General features: G+C 43.3%; 1 protein-coding gene across 1 annotated transcript in view; it reads left to right on the forward strand.

Annotated features, from left to right (window-relative positions):
* The window catches only part of OTOG (otogelin), a 1,239,067-nt gene extending 1,236,602 nt beyond the window's left edge, over window positions 1-2,465 (forward strand). Inside the window, exon 53 of the mRNA XM_069625375.1 lies at window positions 494-2,465. Within this exon, the coding sequence (XP_069481476.1) occupies window positions 494-694 (201 nt within the window). The 3' untranslated portion in view covers window positions 695-2,465. The remainder of the gene's footprint in view (window positions 1-493) is intronic.
* The last annotated feature ends 16,535 nt before the right edge of the window (window positions 2,466-19,000 follow it).

Genomic DNA, 19,000 nt, shown 5'->3' on the forward strand with positions numbered 1-19,000 from the left:
GCCATCTGGTGGACCTTCTAAGATTTACAATCCTGGTTTTGTGCTTTTTAAATGTCTTTTCACTTTTACCATATTACTTTCTACCAATTTTTTCCTTGCTAATACCCTTTATGGGGGGACACCCCCAACCCCTCAACCCCTGGGTCCACTTATACTTGTTTTTCAGGTCCACTTATAACCGTATTTCCTCTTTTGCGTCCACCCCTTTATACTTGTTTTAACTGAAGTCTATTTGTTTTTCCCCCACTCAAACCCAAATCTGCAATACTATATTATTTGCAATATTTTGATATTTTTCCATCCAGGCACTGTTTTTTACCCTCTTCAGTTTTGTATTTCTTTATTGTTACCCCTTTATTTATTATGTCTCTATTTATTTTTTGCTATGTAATCACTGGTTACTGGTGAAACACTGCATGCAAATATTTACGCCTAGATGTGTTCATATTTATGTTGATAGCTGTTTAATTGTCTCTTTTCTGCTTACTTTTAGGTGAACATTGTTTCCTGTGATGGCAAGTGCCCATCTGCCAGCATATATAACTATAACATCAACACCTACGCCAGGTTTTGCAAATGCTGTCGAGAACTGGGCCTGCAGAGGCGAGTTGTGCAATTATACTGCAGCGGTAATTCAACGTGGGTCAACTACTCCATACAAGAACCCACAGACTGTTCTTGCCAGTGGTCCTAGAACAGCAACGAAAAAGTCTATCACTTGCACTTGTGTAAATGTAAATTATAATAAATGTAATAAATATATATTTCACCTTAGAAAAATAAAGTTACATCAGAAAACAAGAATTACATTAACCTTTACTCTGACCATGCATGAGTTTTTGAACTATTAATTTGGTTTTATTTAAAAGAAATATTGATTTGCAATAGTTTTCTAAATATGTGCCAATTCTGAAAAGGAAATTAAGTCCTTTAAGGTGAAAAGAAGAAGAATGCCACATTTGTTACGTTTTATTACTGCCAAGAGCATAGTGAGTTTACGGCTTGGCTCAGAATAGATAGTTCCTTCTTCCATTGCTGTTGCATTTAAATGTAGACCTCTTTAGTTGTTATTGTGTAAGAATAAGGCTTCTTTTACCATTTCACCAAAAATAGTATTTGGCAGCATGTTCACATTAGGTTTATAAATAATATACATACAAGTTCAAACTTGTGAAGTTTCCACCACAGAGACTGTATCAGGGAAATATGTGTATCTGGGTAATTGCGTATTCAGTATCTTTCCTAGCTAAGCACTACATTCAGTTCTACTAAATATTCTCCAGAGCAGAAACGTACAGCAGTGATGCACTACCAATGACTTCCAGCAAGTTAGAAGCTTGGACCTGTACAACAGACTGCTAAAGGAATATTGTATTCGGCTCCTTGCATAATGCCAACATGCCCTCAATCCCTGACTCAGGATAGAGGTGTAAAACCTAACCCACATTAGAGACAATGACCCTTAGATGTATGATGTATTGAACCTTTAGCATGAAGAAATAGTTATGTCAAATGGGTTGTTTTTTTGTATTTATCTTCCATTAAACACGATGGCTGTCGTGACATTTGCAATGTAGCTTTGTGTAGTAGCTAGTTACTATTTTGTGGTTACATTTTGACAGCAAATAATGATATTTTTAAATCAATACCGGATCCTTAAGCTCATTTATTTGTTGAAGGTGTACAATTGCACTGACAATTTCATTATTCATGTACCATTCATTTGGTATGTTTTTGGGTGTTGGATTCATCAGTAGTTTTACTGCTAGTCATTACTGGAAATCTGTGTTTCCATCTTACATATCTGATGCATAAAGGGAAGGAATTTAGCAGCTATGTCAACCTTAGCTCCCAAGAAATACCCCATCACATTATTACTACATCAGTAAGTATTTGCACGCCTTTAGATGGAATATTAGGTATTTACAGTGGGTTCTAATATTCAATATGTGATGCTCCCCAATTGAAAATGAAATGTCCTACACGTCAGCTCGTGAACAAATGTATTTAAGCACTTCTAAATTGCTCTTATCCATCGTTCAGTGCAACTATGATCCACACATTGTAATTCTTATAAATATATGCGGTTTAAAATTCCAAATTACATTTCTCAAATCCTTTACTATTGCAAGAAGTGTATGCTTTTGATGTATATGTGACATTTGTTTTACGCCCATGCACTGCACACACTTTGTCTACATTATTGCCATGCAGCTGTGTGTCTTTTTGGATGTACATCTCTCAGTGACATCAGTTTGCCAAAATGTGTGCAGTCATTTGAAATATCCTTCAATATACTTAGGCACGAAACTCATATGTACAGTGAATCCCTTCATATCACTTTTTTGTATTCACTGATTTTGCGATGTAATGTTTTTCACTGTATCGGTATTTCTTCTCATTGACATGTTGTATAATGTGGTGTTTCCATGCCATGAATTTCTGTCTGTTTCTTGTGCATTTACCTGGCGTAAATAAATGTATGGTTATAACTCTCCTACTTGCACCTTCTTATTTCCAGTTATAAGTCTGCCTGGATGTGGCAATCACTTATCGGCAGCTCCTATTTCATCATTTTGAAAGGAACACGCCATTTCAGATTGGCTTACTTATGGGGCTAAATGCAGGAAAAATGTGTGTCTTGAGAGATAAATTAAACCAATTTAAATGTATTTCGTTAGATTAGGATGTTGAAAATGCTATCCTTTGAAGAGTAAATCACATAGACCTTACACAATCAAGTATATAATCAACAAAGAAAGGATAATGCATAGTTCTTAATCCAACATCAATATGAACACACTGTCAAAGTGGTACCGCACATAAAGTGCATAGTGCAATAATTGATATAATTAAATGAAAGAACAAGGTGCAAACAGTGAGAGGCCTCCTAGTAGAGAAGCATAAAGTGCTAAATATTGAGATATAACTCTCTCACAGCACTAATAAAACCTTTGTGACATCATGGGATATGCAAAGGTAGAAAATATTACGAAAGTACATTTTATGAAGGTCTACTAGTCAAGACAACTGGGGCTTTCATGTGTTTTAAAAGAATGATAGCTTAATGAGTTATAACTTAATCACAACTAAATAACTAGCTTCAACATTATAAAATTCCTTTTTGTAGAGATATGTCTTCGTCAGGACATTGGTATCACCATCCGCAAACAAAATGAAAACATTTTAATTTTTGTTTTTAAGGAGTGTGTGACCCACATCCGCCTATTTGTTAATAATTAATTAATAAAAAGGCCAAACTTACAAGTGTTATCGGAGCCCTTTATTTCAATACTGGGTCTCATGACCCTAGTTGCCTAGGGAGACACAAGAGGAACAAATTGTATTGAATACATATACCATTTTCCTGAATCAACAATCCCTATTATCTACAAAGAAAAAATAAAAATAGAAATAAAAATAGCACTCACATTTGTTTAGTCTTGTGAGGTGCTTTCCCTGGATATGGAGGACCAATGTGTATATCACATTGCTACTAAAAATAATGCACAATAATTATAGTAAGAGGGACGAAACTCATTAATGAACCCAAATCATATAATAGAGGCGTGATGGCAACGCCAAGTCTTTTGTGTGCAGTGTTACCTGACAATATTGTGCGTGGTGTTAGCATGCCACCCGAGCCTTGACAGTCCTGCACAACATCGTAGAGCTGGGTATCCTTCTCTTAGGATGTTTAATTCAAAAAAGCTTCTGCACATAAAGCCTTACACTCTCATAATTGTCTCATTACTGCTAAACATGCTTATTTCTCAGATCTTCTTCATACCCAATCTGCCCATCCTAGGAGTCTTTTTCCAACTTTAATTCGACTTCTCTCTCCTCCTTCTCCTGATGACTCTATTAATTCTACCCTGTCTGCATCTTGTACAGGAAGGCTGAGTGACCTCTGATGGGCCCGTGGGATCAGAGGTCACCCTCGAATACTTTAAGGCAAGATAATTGCACCTTGAGGTGGATGGGGTGCGGGATTCTCTTACTCCAACACCAATCAATAAGGAAAACTCAATGTTTTGGCAAAGGGAAGTCCATTTAATGACAAGTACAAAAACCGGGGAAACATTAGGAAATCATCAGTGATGCGATCGCCCGTCTCGCTTCAATTTCCAAATTCTTCACTCAGCCAGCAATAGTTATAGCAAATTCTCCTCATCATTGACGTGTAACACTCAAAAGTTTGTCATGCAATTCTATTGGTTAAAAAGATAACTTAAGTATAGGTACTATATCTGTATATGGTAACGGAGTGTGAGGATTGGATAACTCTTATCGGGTGGGCGTCTAAACCCATCCCTCTACATCACTCGTGCTAGACGTCACTAAAGGTACGATGTCTCATTGGTTCTCCTAGCTATAGGACCCTAGATTATTTGGTCCATTGTGATTGGGTCGGTTACACCCCTAGGCATAAATCTCCACTTTAATTAGCAGCATGCAGAATGGTCACCCAGATGCGGCATGCCCCAAGATTCACCCTGCCTCCCTTCCATCAATCAGTACTTCAGGGCTATGTGTCAATTACTTGGCAGAGGATGGCCTCGAAACTGTAGCTTCTTATCAGGAAAAGTTATGGCATCCTCTGGTTTTGGGTGACATCAGACGTTGGTACCTCTACGCGTCTGGCTGGTCATGTGTTAGTACACCGTGAAGCTGCTTCATTTTCCTTCTATTTGCGTATTTGATTCTCCCTTCAGCCTTGCCACCTGCCTGGGCCTCCTTATCTCGACCTTCACGAGGCTGGCTGCTATGCTCTGAAGTTTCGATTCTTCAAAGTTGCCGCTCTCTTCCTTTCCTTGGGTGACCTTGAATTCCCAGACATGAGCTTTTCTTGCTACATTTCGATTCCGCTCTTTTGTCTGGCTTTGTGCTGGTATATGAATCCTGGCCTGTTTGACCACTATCATCCTGGGCTTAATTCTCCTTTTGTATAAAGTGGCTTTGCACTTACATAATGTGCTTTATTGAGGTAGATATATATTTGGCGCTTGCCGCTCTATTCTTCTACTAAGCATAGCAAGCAGTACTGTTTCCTTAGCTTCTTGCGTTCCATGCCTATTTACAGGCGTTAGCTAGTTGCGTATCTTCATCCTGTTTTATGGTTACGTTTCTTTAAAGTTCAGCATTGTTTCTCCTTTTAAGTCCATTACATCATTATTCCTTACATTTCGTCTTTGCATGTCATCTTTCGATTGTCATTTAGTTCTTCTGAATGTCAGTCCGGGCCCTTGTGTCATCACCATTCGCCTTCAATTAAGGCGCTTTGGGTCTCTTCTGGGACAGTTTGTAAGTAGTCTTCATTTCATGTCAGCTGTTGGTATGGTTGTCTCAATGGGTACTGTGCTGCCCATGGTTGTCTGGTTATTGGCACTTCAACAGGTATTGCTCTTCTGATGGGCACTGGGCAGAGCCCTTGTGCTGCTCTCTGTTAGTTCATACGTCACATATCTCGGCGAGTATGTTCCTGGTATTTCTAAATGGGTGGCTGGAGTGCAGGCCATATCTGGGACCTCCTCTACACTGCCCCCTCTGGTCGGTTCATCGACCACTTCTGCTTCCCCCTTTGGATTCGTCTTACTTGGTTCTTCTGTATCCATTTCTCCATCTTCTGGGTTTGTACATGATGGTGTGAAAGAGTGTCTCTTAGGAGCCAACATTTTTATCACTCGTTTCAAACTTCTTGCTGTTTTCACGTGTTCGTCCTTATTCCATGTCATTAGTTGACATTGTCCATTTGGACTACAATAGATCCATTTTCCTTCATAACTTCTACGTTTCCTGGGATACAGGAACTTTGTTCCTTCTGGCGCATATTCGCTGGCCTTCACGAAGTCTCTTATTTCTTCATCAGTCAGGTCTCTGGGCTTTCATCCTGGCTTGACATCAACCATGATCTTCAACCCTGTGGCTTTCTTTGCAGTTTTCTGGCATTGTGAAATTACTATCTTAATGACACAAAATCCTAGTAGTACCATCAATAGCAGGACTCCCAGAAACTTGAATATGTTTGCATCCATTGTGGGACCCATGAGAATAGTGTTCCAAACCAGCTGTCATCATCAACTTCGTCAGTTTCATCGATCATCTGGTTCTGTAGGTTTGTCAGCATACTTATGGCTTCTGTTAAAGTTCCATTTTCTTCGTCATGTGAAGGTATAAACGTGCAACATAATTCTCCGATTTTTGCACAAACACCTCCATCCATCGCTGTGATCATGTCAAGTACATATCTGTTCTGTAGAGTCATCAATCTGATTGCTCTTAGTTCTTCCTTAATCACATTGAATCCTTTTATGGTAGTGTTAATGGTCTGCAATAACTCCCATCTGGTTATCTGCAACCATTTGGTATTCACTCCAACTTGGATTCTTGGCATGAGGATCATTGTGAACACTGATGAGGTGAGGCTGAAAAGCCTGTGTTCATACAGGATTGCATGGAATGCCTCTTCTGATTTGGCAGAAAAGTAGTTTTCTCTCTATATTTGGGATACCAGCTCCACAGATCTCCTTTTCCTCAGGTGGGCATCTGCTCTCGGAAAACTGTCTATATTCAGGTCACTTTTCGGGATCACTAGTGCAGGAACATGGATGTTCACTATTGTGCATATGCCTCCCCAGTTTTTCAGCAATCTTATGTATTCTTTGGATCCATACGCCCAGTAATGATCCATAATTATTGCGGTTCCGGTAGTCATTCCTGGAGCTTTTCAAAATTCATCCGCAGTTCTGATTCTCTCCCATCTTCCTCATGCCATTGTTCCTCAAGCACATTTTGGGCTTTCCAGTGGCACTATCTGCAAGGGTCCTCCTCTGTCTTCGACCCATGTTAGTAATTTTGTGAGCTTCAGCCATAAAGGTTTGCACAACCTCTGTGAGTTTTCTATTGCTTCCTTGCAGGCTCCAAGGACCATCCATGCTCGGCAGATCACCACTCCTTTTCCCATCTGTTTGGTGAAAGCACTGTTCCTCAAATCTGCATCTGGCCTCTATTCTTCCAAATTTGACCTTCCTCTGGAGTTTTTCCTTGGACGTTCATTCTTTCCCATCTTATTCCTGTTCCTTTGACTTCAGGCGTTTTATACCTGATCACGTGATTCCTAGTATGAGCTCTATTTCTTGTCTTAATGTCCTGGACGTAGTGATCTTCATCGGGGTAATCCGTTTCAGTTGCCCATATCAATGAGGCATCCCTTCCCATAAACTGTCCTCTGGTGTTGCGCACTGCTCATTGTGACAAACAGTGTGCTGTCGGGACACCGATTTCTACAGCCACGAAGATCTTGAATTTCCCCATTCTGTATGGCAGAAGTGCACAAACGAAGCAGTCTCCTTTGGATAACTTCTTCCGACTTATTTCATGTGTTGGTACCAGATGTATTTTCCTAGATGTGCTGTGCTGTCCATGTAGTTGTTCAGTTCACTGTTATCTTTATGCAGGCTTTTCTTGATCCTTAGTGTCTTCCTGTAGTTAGCTATAACTACATCTCTAAACGCGTCTGTGTGACTTTTCCTTGCTGGAGGGCTCTCAGGCATTCTGGTCCATGGAGCAGGTTCCTTTATCTGCATCGATGAGGTGGGTGGAGGTTTTGCAGTTCTCTCCTTCTCTTCTTGCATTCTTTTTCTGCTGTCTATAAGTACCTTTATCAGCCACCAGCCTGTCACCGGCCCAGTGTATGGCTGCATTGTGGGCCTGGTACCTGTTCATTGTGTTGGAATTTGCATGCTTGTCAATACAGTCTCTGCGGTTTTATTTTTCAGTTCCTCATGCCGTTTCTTCGCTCTAGCTATAAGCGCGAATAAATGATCTATTAACATTTGTGTCCTTGCAGTGAATTCTTCTACATCCGCTTCTGTCTTCTTAAGGGCTTTTGTTAAATCCGCTTTAGTTGGCCGTTCACTTGATTCTTTCCGGTCTCTCTCATTATTCTCAGCATTTGTGTCCTTGTCACTGTATTCAGGTAGTACAATGAAGGCTTCCACAATTACGGTAAGTAGTTGCCAGATTACCTTCTTGTTGGCAGGATCTTGGATAAAGTCTGAAACACTGGTGACCCTCCCTACTAGTGACGAATATGATACCAATACTAACTGGAAATAGGTGAGCACATCCTTTGTGATTTTTCTGCTAGGGGACACCATAAGTGCTGCCAAACAAAGTCTTGGTATTGGAGGATTCAGGATACTGTTTTTTGCTCTTAAAGTAAAAGGCCTTGATCACTGCCTGTTAGGGTCTTGTTTCTGAACAATGCTTAAGTGTGGCTTGGTTTACAAGTTCATGTCAGCAAACGTGTTGCGGCTTACATGCGCAATTTTCTTCTTCACCCTGCAACTAGGATGTACAGAATGTCTGTTTTATGTCCTTATTCCCCTTTTTTTGTTTAGAGGAAATATCCAATTTAAGCCACAACTTGCAAATGTGTTCTTTTGTCTTGGCTTTGCTGCTCATGCGTCCTTCTTCCTCGTCATGGATCTCGTCTGCACGTGCTGTGGTTCTTCCCCTTTGGTTGTAGTTTCTTCGTGGTGGGGTGCAGCTAGATGGCTTTCTCCAATATAGGGCTTAATGTCATTGAGAAAAATCCATGCTCTCCTGCCCTATAGTTTTACAGCTGAAGGAGTGCAGTCCTCCATGATGAAAGGACTATTGAATCTCGGCTCGTCCCACTTTTTTCTCGTATGGTTTTTTACCAACACGACATCTCCAGGGAAGATGAGTGGAACATGTAGACCTTGAACTGCATCTGTTTCAGTGTCTCCTGCTGTGTTTCGTGGTGTCCTGCACCCTTTTCGTGGCCGCTGCAGTTGGTCTGAAATTGCAGTAAGGCCAATGTCATGCAGTTCAAATATTTGTTCATTTTGGTTCCCAGGACCTCTTGGGTAGTCTGGGCATCACATCTAGCTCTGTCTCGAGGGGTTAAGGGAGTATTCATTATTTTTCCTGTGATTATCTCGTGCGGCGTAAAATGATGGTCGGAGCCAGGTTGGTTCCGAAGAGCATACAATGCCAATGGAAGGCAGTGCAACCATCCCCTCTTTAGAGTAAGCTTCAATTTGGCTATCCTTTCCTTTAACAAGCCATTGAGCCTCTCACTAATACCATTACCTTCCGGATGATATGCCGACGAGAACTTGTGCTTTATACCAAGCAACAAGCTAATCTGTTCAAAGACTGTATTTACAAAATGAGCCCCATTATCTTATCTCATCACTTCACACACCCCCCATCTAGGGAACACTTCCCTCACTAGGAATTTGGCCGCACAGGTAGAGTCTGGCTGTGTACATGGACAGGCTTCTATCCATCTAGAGAATCGACACACCACTACAATTACGTATCTGTACCCGTTACACACTTGAATCATGTCGACATAGTCGATATGTAAGTGCTGAAAAGGCCCATTTGGCCGGGGGATGACTCCTCTCACTACTTTTAATGTGTGCCCAGCGGTGAATTGCTGGCAGATTATGCAGTTCACCATAAAGAATGAAACATTCTCTGCTAAATTCGGTATAAACCAGTCTTCTGCGAGTGTTGCTGCTAGATTTTCTTTTGACATGTGTAATGGGTAATGCAATTGCTCCAATGCTATTTTTAGTAGGGCTACAGGCATTACTGGTTTACCAGTGCTGATTTGCCGCCACAATCCGGTTTAGGGGTTTAAAGAACACCCTTGATGTTTCAACAGGTTATTCTCGTCCTGTTGTGTCTCCCCTTGAAGCTCCATTAGTTGTGTCTGCCCCAGATTACTATAGGCTTGTGGTACGTGCCACCATCATTCTCTCATGGGTGCACGCCACTTCCACTTCCATGATCGTCTCACTTTTTGAGGCCATGCGCTTGGTTTCCGTGTCTGCTGCGTGGTTTCCGCGTGACAAGAAATCTGTCCCTTTAGTGTGGGCGGCGCATTTCACAACCGCTATGCCCACTGGGAGCTGTAGTGCCTTGATCAGCCTGTCCAATAAGGCTGCATGCGCACTGGCGTGCCGTCTGCTCGGAGCTAGCCCCTCCTTTTGCAGCACGCTAGTCCTGTATGCACTGTGGACGTCACATAGGCGGAGTCACTGTACACCGTAACTTCCTAGTCTGCGTGATTCTCAATGGCGAGTATCAACATCAATAATTCTGCAGCTTGCGCTGAATAATGAGATGGTATTCGTGCAGTGACGAGTACTCGAAATTCTCCGTTTGCTATGTGTTTTATCACAGCAATGCCTGTGTATCTTTGTCCGTCTTCTTGCTCGATTCTCGAACATCAATAAAAATGATCTCTCCTCCCGACAGGGCATTTTCTTTCACCCTGGGGATATCATCATAGAATTTTTCATAGTTTGCACAGTCATGTATCGGCTCTCCTTCAGTGACTGGCTCAGCTATGAATGTAGCTGGGTTCACTGTTTTACATCAAACTATTTTGATCGATGGATTAGATATAATCACTTCATAGGCAGAAGCTCTTTGAAATGTCAATGTGCCCTTTGGTTTCTCTAAAATGGCGAATAATGAGTGCTCGACGTATAACGTCATAGAACATCCCATTACAATGGTTGTCGCTTTCCTTATGGCGAACGCTGCAGCAGCTAAGTTTTGTTCGCACGGTAAGTGGCCTCTCATTACTGGGTCCAGGTTCCCACTGTAATATGCTAGGGGCTTGTACCCCAATGAGGGTTTTTTGAGCGAGCACTGCCGTCATAACGCTGCCATCTTTGTGCGAGAACAGGGAGAATTCATCTGCATAATTAGGAATCCCGAGAACTGGAGCCGTACAAATCGATCCCTTGAGTTCTGCAAACCCCTTTTCCATTGCCTCAGTCCATTGAATCTTTTCCTTTGTCACCTGGGCCTTCTTCAGGGCCTGGAGCAAGGGCTTGGTATACAAGCTGTAATCGAAGACCCATGCTCTAACATAATTGCACAAGCCTAAAAAGCTCTGCATTTGCTTTCTCGTGAGTGGCTTAGCCGTGTTCATGATGGCTTCAGCCCTTTCTGGAGTCACCTTTTTTCCTTCATGCGAGATCAGCTGGCCTATGTATAGCACCTCCTGTTGACAATATTGTCGTTTTTCCTTGTCAACCTTATAACCTTTCTCAGCCAGTATAGTCAATAGCTGAACAGAATCACACCTGCATTGCTCCACTGTAGTACTGCAGATTAAGATGTCGTCCACATACTGCAAGACGACACTTTCTAATGCAATACGCCTTAGGTCCATCTGTAGGACTCGGTTGAAAATGGACGGGGACTCACAGTACCCCTGTGGCAACCTCGTGCTTTTCAGACGCATTTGCCTGAACATAAATGACGTCAGATCTTGTGAGTCACAGTGCAACAGGATTGAGAAAAAGGCGTTTTTCAAGTCAATCACCGTGAAATATTTTGCCTCGGTGGGTATATTACATAGGATTGCAGATGGGTTAGGGACTAGAGGGAACGCTGCTTCAACAATATCGTTTAATGCTCTTAAATCTTGGATTAAATGCCAAGACCCTTCCTTTGATTTCTTGATGGGATAAATCACAGTATTACAGGGTGACTCGGACGTCACTAAGATGCCCTGGTCCATCATGGCTGAAATTGTCTTCGCGATTCCTTCATCTGCCCCTCTGGACATCGGAGATTGTCGCGCTCTTGGTAAAATCGCTCCTGGTTTCAGTTTAATTTTCACTTCTCCCACCCCCTTCAGGAGGCCTACGTCAAATGGTCCTGTAGTCCATACTAAGACAGGCACCTGGGCCATGTCGTCATCAAAGTATTCCGGACGTATCAGCGCCAACATCATTCTCTGAGTCACTTCTCCTTTGGTCATTTTTACCCAAAATATGAGACTCACTTCCACCCTTGTCTCTTCTGAGTCTGGGTGTTCTTTAAACAGATTGTCATCGGTGACGTCAGTCACTCGATACCCTTCTTCAATGGCGATAATTGTGCACCATTGTCTGCCTTCATCATCGTATCTGTCGACCAATGCGAATTTCCCTCACACTGCTGCTGCGTGTATCATCAAGAGAAATCAAGAGAAATACTTGTCCCTCCTCTTCATGCATAGGCATTCTTGGTCTGAATAGAAACTCATCAGGGGTTCTCATAGTTCTATCTGCGAGGCCTGGTAATCCTGCCATAAGCACACGCATGCCATATGCAAAAACCTCTGGGTCTAATGGTATAGCTCTCATGGCTATGTGTCCTGAGTAAGCCGTGATCATTTCGCACACATTTGAATAATGCATTCCTGGAGTGGAGCATACTATGCCCTCCTCCGTGAACGAGATCGTCATGTTCAATTTTGTCATTAAGTCTCGACCCAAAATGTTTACTGGGGTCTGACGTGAATATAATAAAGGTACATTCATCTTGCACTCTCCTACGGAGACTGGGAGTGTGTCTGTAAAGGGAACTCGACTGTGAGCTCCTGTAAAACTCTGAGCATCTATGGCCTCGCTGGACAAGGAACACATGCCTTCTCGTATGCACGAGTGTGTTGCACCCGTGTCAACTAAGAAGGAATATTCTTTACCCCCTATGACGACATTCACCCTTGGTTCCCTATTAGGGTTTGGTGTCACTGATAGGATAGAGCACATCAGGGTTCCCAGTGAGCTGTCCTAGTTCATGTGTAAGTTCGGTCCACTGTAAACTTGTGGATCCTCTCCATTCCCTGGGTTGCTTCCCCTTCCGAAGGTTGTGCCCTGAGACGTTTGCGGTGGTGCCTGTTGAAATTGCCCTTGTGGCGAATTCCCCATGTTCGGGGGTTGAACCCCTTGTTGCGCACCTTGCTGCATGCTTGATGCTTGCTGCTGCACTGTGTGATTCTGTGCATCGCCCTGTTTTGAGATTGCAGGTGGATTTGCCGTGCCTGCTCCCATCCCTTGGCTATTCTGCCACGCGCCTTGACTTCTACATGTGCGCGCTAAATGCACATTGGCGGTGGTCAGATTATTTGTCCGTTTGACATATCTAGGCTGCCCGCTTGCACGTTTTGAAAGCCTCCTTGATTACTCTGCCATCCTCTTCCTCTAAATCCTCTTCCCCTTGGGTACTGTCCTACGTTACCCTGGTTATTCTGCTGTGGGTTAACCACCTGTTGTATGTTCTGTTCATCTGGGTTAGTTAGCATGGCTCCTTCAAGAGCATACTTTGATAATTTCTTTTGCACCAGCTTCGCTTCCTCACCCTTTCGAGTTGCCTCCTTTTTCCAATTCTTTTCTTGCAACAATCAACAGTGATGTGCGATAGTTAACTGTGTTTCAGCCCAAGGTTTAGCCTCAACTCCTACCAATTTCTTGAGCTGTTTCTGCACTGGTTCTGGCAACCCTTGGCACAATATGTGATAAAACACCGGTATAGATTTTGTCCAAGATTCATGCATTTCGAGCACCCACGCATCTTGGAAATTCTGGATATAAATCAACGGATCTTCTGACTCCTTCATTTTTCGAGTCATTATAGCTCCCATAATGGAAGTGTCTGGAATAAATCACTTGAAGCGCTTCCATACTGCTGCTCGGCAATTATTAAATGGCGCTCCGTTGTGTGTAGTGTTAATTATGGTTACACCAGGGTACCCTGCCCGTGTCCACACATCGTCTGCTCTCTCACCAAGTATGGTGATCAGGAAACCTTTAATTTCCCCTATAGCTAATGTGATACCCCCTGTCATTTTTTCTAACTCGTGTATCCACTTCCCGTCTCCCGATGTCAGCATTGGGAGTTTGTTTTTCAGGTTTTCTCGATCCATGTGTGGCCATGGAATATATTGTGGTCTTGCACCCCCCTTTTCTAATAGCGGAAATTGGAATGTGCAGCTTTCTTTCTCTTCCCCCATAGCTCTCCTGTCTATCGCTGGGGTAACATTCCCACATCGCCGTCTGCCTGGCAATGTCCTCAACCTCTGACCATGGAGTGTTCCTTCATGCTGGTCAGACTGCATGGCAGTCTCGGATGTCCTCGGTGCGGGCTTGCTAGCATCTCACCATCTTACCCCTTTGTCCCTTGAGAGCAGCTTTTTGCGCCGTCTCCCTTCTTTATTTGTCTTGCACTCCGTCTCCTCTCCGGAGTCGCACATTGATTGTTCCCAATTCACGCAACTCCTTGTGTCATCATCGTTTTTACTGATTTCTAGTCTGTCCAGGGAAGTCTCCTATTCCCACTACTTCGGGTGACATCCTCAGTGTCATACAGCTGGGATGCTTTCCAAGCGCTCGTCTTCCCCTTCTCCTTGGGATATTTGCTCTAGCCCCATTTCATCATATATCTTATCGATCGTTTCCCCGATGCTTCTGGTGTCGAAGTCACATTCAATATTTGCCCTAGATGTGCCTGGTACTGAGTCGTACGCAGGAAAGAATTCTTCATTCAACAACAGGATCGGGTTTTTTAACTTCCCGCTCCAGATATTTGAGACTGCGTGCCCTCTGTCTACGCTTACGTTCAACATCATCATCAAATTCTTTGCGCTTCCTCACCTCTTCTCTGACCTTATCTTCTTCCCTTCTCCTTTCATTTCTACGTTCATCTGCCCTTTGAACTTCCTCATCTTTTCGTCTCCTTATCCTTTTTTCATGTACCTTTTGCTCTTCTTCCAACCTTAGCTGTTTCTGTTTGTACTGGTCATAGGCTGCTTTCTGTTTGCGATCGAGCTGCTTTTCTTGCTCCTCGCGATATAGCTGTTCTCGCCTCAGCCTATCCTTCCTTCTTATCCTTTCATCCCTTAACTCCTTTTCCTTCTCCTTCTCCCTTCTCTGTGCCTCATCTGACTTCTCTTTAGGTCTCACATCATCACTTCCTTTTCCATCGAGTTTCAACAATATCTGTCCTCCCATCCATTCATTATTTGCGAATGCTATCTCATCAGTTATGCTTTCACCTCCTTTCTATTTCTTTCCCTCTCTCTCTTTATCGAGAGATGCACTAATCTGTGCCTGATCCTTCCTCTCATCATCACATCTCTCCTTGTCCCTCGGGACTGCAGAGGGAAGATTCTTATCCTGATCCTTCCCTTTCTTTTCCTCACTACTGTATGTAGGTGACTCGTATGCGGGGTTGCTACTCCCTGTGGCTGCCATAAGCTCTCTTAATGGGTAGAGTCCCTCAGGCTTACTTCCCTCGGTTTCTGTTTCAGGCGGGGCAGGTGGCGCGATAGGCATCTCACCCCCCTCTGTGCATACATTTAATATCCAGTCAGCAGGTGTCTCTTCCTCCTTCGACTGTTCGAACTTTTTCCAAAGCTCTAGAACAGCAAGGCGTTTCTCTAGTTTCTTGCCTGTATATGTGGCGTGCAAGTAAGTCGTCATATGCTGTAAAACGGCTTTTGATAAAGACCCATTTTGTGGCCACGGCATAAACATCTTGTGGGTGGTACCCCAAACCCACTCAGTGCTGTATTTCTTAAGCTTGGGTGCATGTTCAGTAGTTGTTTACATAAGTGTGCTAATGGAGTGATGTCTTCCATGCTTAAATCTGTTTCTAACAATATTTTCGTGCAACTTCAACACACACAACAATATGAGCGAGCACCAAATACTGCAAGCTCCAATCCAATCTTTTCCCGCCAAAACTTTTGTATCACCAATTTACTCAAGAACATCAATTCGTGTGCGATTCCCTCTCAACTATAGAATCGCGTAAAAACCCTACTTAGTTTCAAACAACAAAGAGACAAAATTCCTTACATATGACATACAACAGAACACATACAAGAGATATTTGACAGACTAGACAGACACTAGCTGGACACAAATATCTCTGCCTCTAATTTGTACCCCAACATAGAGTTTAAATGAACTCCGTTCACAACGTCTTTAAACGTGGTGGTAGCCTAATCGTCCCCTATTATGTGGGCTCTGAGTTCACGTTCCTTCTGACCGCTGTATTAAAGGGCAGGAATAAGGCGTATCCTCTCTCTTTATCTCAGGTGTCCGCCCTGGTATCCTCTCTCTTCTCAGGTGTCTGCCCTGGTATTCTCTCTTTTCTCGGGTGTCTACCCCGGTATTCTCTCTCTTCTCGGGTGTCTACCCCGGTATTCTCTCTTCTCGGGTCATTATCCCCATATATATATATATATTCACCCAAGAACAGGTCATTGGGCTGTGTTCGTGCTGGTAGAGAGATTCCCAGACCCCCCTTTGTTTTGAATAAATTAACTTTGGGTTTCACCCTAAGTTAACAGGGCGATCCAGACGTGGACCCCTTGCTCACTGTTCTTAGAGAGGCACCAGTTCCACCTCACTGATGATGCCCAACAAGGCTGAAACACGTGTATGGGGTTACTGATGGTACTCTTGTTCAGAGGAGAATTGCCTAGCATTTCGGCGCTGGACTGCCCCTGGGCAGGACAAAGGCTGATATGCGGGGAAATTTCTTCTCTGTGAAAGGGACAGTGAGTTAAAGACTTGGTAGAGTCTCTCCCAGGGGGTATTCACCCAAGAACAGGTCATTGGGCTGTGTTCGTGCTGGTAGAGAGATTCCCAGACCCCCCTTTGTTTTGAATAAATTAACTTTGGGTTTCACCCTAAGTTAACAGGGCGATCCAGACGTGGACCCCTTGCTCACTGTTCTTAGAGAGGCAACAGTTCCACCTCACTGATGATGCCCAACAAGGCTGAAACACGTGTATGGGGTTACTGATGGTACTCTTGTTCAGAGGAGAATTGCCTAGCATTTCGGTGCTGGACTGCCCCTGGGCAGGACAAAGGCTTATATGCGGGGAAATGTCTTCTCTGTGAAAGGGACAGTGAGCTAAAGACTTGGTAGAGTCTTTCCCAGGGGTTATTCACCCAAGAACAGGTCATTGGGCTGTGTTCGTGCTGGTAGAGAGATTCCCAGACCCCCCTTTGTTTTGAATAAATTAACTTTGGGTTTCACCCTAAGTTAACAGGGCGATCCAGACGTGGACCCCTTGCTCACTGTTCTTAGAGAGGCACCAGTTCCACCTCACTGATGATGCCCAACAAGGCTGAAACACGTGTATGGGGTTATTGATGGTACTCTTGTTCAGAGGAGAATTGCCTAGCATTTCGGTGCTGGACTGCCCCTGGGCAGGACAAAGGCTGATATGCGGGGACATTTCTTCTCTGTGAAAGGGACAGTGAGCTAAAGACTTGGTAGAGTCTCTCCCAGGGGTTATTCACCCAAGAACAGGTCATTGGGCTGTGTTCGTGCTGGTAGAGAGATTCCCAGACCCCCCTTTGTTTTGAATATATATATATATATATATATATATATATATATATATATACAGTCTTCTCTACTTCTATTTTGTTTTCTCCACCTCCCTCCGTTACCTTTTCCCTTACTTGTCCTAATGCCTATGACATTTTGCCAAAGCACTCCATTTTTCGTTTCACTCACTGCTCGCATCATTCCTCTCTGGATCCTCGGGATCACTGCCTCCGTTACTGCCTCCTTTAATCTTTCGCCTGTTCCGCTGCACGTAAACGGGTCCCTTCAGACCCACTGCAGATTTGGATAAATTTAAACTATCATTGTCCACGGGAAGCTTCACAGTCTACTCGGCCAAATGGCGAAGGACTTGTGATATTGCCGAAGACCTAGAGTTTCTTCGTGTCGACGGTCAATAGGTGTCTTATTTTAATCAATAATCAATAATCGATGGTCAAAACCATCCTCTCCGCTACCAGGTGTACAGGAGGGCTGAGTGACCTCTGACGGGCCCATGGGATCAGAGCTCACCCTCGAGTACTTTAAGACGAGATAGCTGCAACTTCAGGTGGATGGGGTGCAGGATTCTCTTACTCCAACACCAATCAATAAGGACAACTCAATGGTTTCGTAAAGGGAAGTCCGTTTAATGACAAGTACAAAAAACGGGGGAACAATAGGAAATCATCAGTGATGCGATCGCCCGTCTCGCTTCAACTTCCAAATTCTTAATTCAGACAGCAATAGTTATAGCAAATTCTCGTCATCATTGACGTGTAACACACAAAAGTTTGTCATGCAATTCTATTGGTTAAAAAGATAACTTAAGTGTAGGTACTATATCTGTATATGGTAATGGAGTGTGAGGATTGGATAACTCTTATCGGGTGGGCGTCCAAGCCCATCCCTTTACATCACTCGTGCTGGACGTCACTAAAGTCACTAAAGGTACAACTAGATTATTTGGTCCATTGTGATTGGGTTTGTTACACCCCTAGGCATAAATCTCCACTTTAATTAGCAGCATGCAGAATAGTCACCCAGATGCGGCATGCCCCAAGATTCACCCTGCCTCCCTTCCATCAATTAGTACTTCAGGGCTATGTGTCAATTAGTTGGCAGAGGATGGCCTCAAAACTGTAGCTTCTTATCAGGAAAAGTTATGGCATCCTCTGGTTTTGGGTGACATCAGACATTGGTACCTCTCTGCGCCTTGCGTGTCACGTGTTAGTACACTGTGACGCTGCTTCATTTTCCTTCTATTTGCGTATTTGATTCTCCCTTCAGCCTTGCCACCTGCCTGGGCCTCCTTATCTCGACCTTCATGGGCCTGGCTGCTATGCTCTTAGGTTTCGATTCTTCTAAATTGCCGCACTCCTCCCTTCCTTGGGTGACCTTGAATTCCCAGGCATGAGCTCTTCTTTCTACATTTCGATTCCGTTCTTTCGTCTGGCTTTGTGCTGGTATATGAATCCTGGCCTGTTTGACCACTATCATCCTGGGCTTAATTCTGCTTTTGTATAAAGTGGCTTTGCACTTATGTAATGTGCTTTGTTGAGGTAGATATATAACTGGAGCTTGCCGCTCTATTCTTCTACTAAGCATAGCGAGCTGTACTTTTTCCTTAGCTTCCTGTGTTCCAAGCCTACTTACAGGCGTTAGCTAGTTGCGTATCTTCATCCTGTTTTATGGTTACGTTTCTTTAAAGTTCAGCATCGTTTCTCCTTTTAAGTCCATTACATCATTATTCCTTACATTTCGTCTTTGCATGTCATCTTTCGATTGTCATTTCGTTCTTCTGAATGTCTGTCCGGGCCCATGTGTCATC

The sequence above is a fragment of the Ambystoma mexicanum genome, chromosome 11 (assembly GCF_040938575.1).
Source record: "Ambystoma mexicanum isolate Mex_15411 chromosome 11, UKY_AmexF1_1, whole genome shotgun sequence".
In the NCBI taxonomy this organism is placed as follows: domain Eukaryota; kingdom Metazoa; phylum Chordata; class Amphibia; order Caudata; family Ambystomatidae; genus Ambystoma; species Ambystoma mexicanum.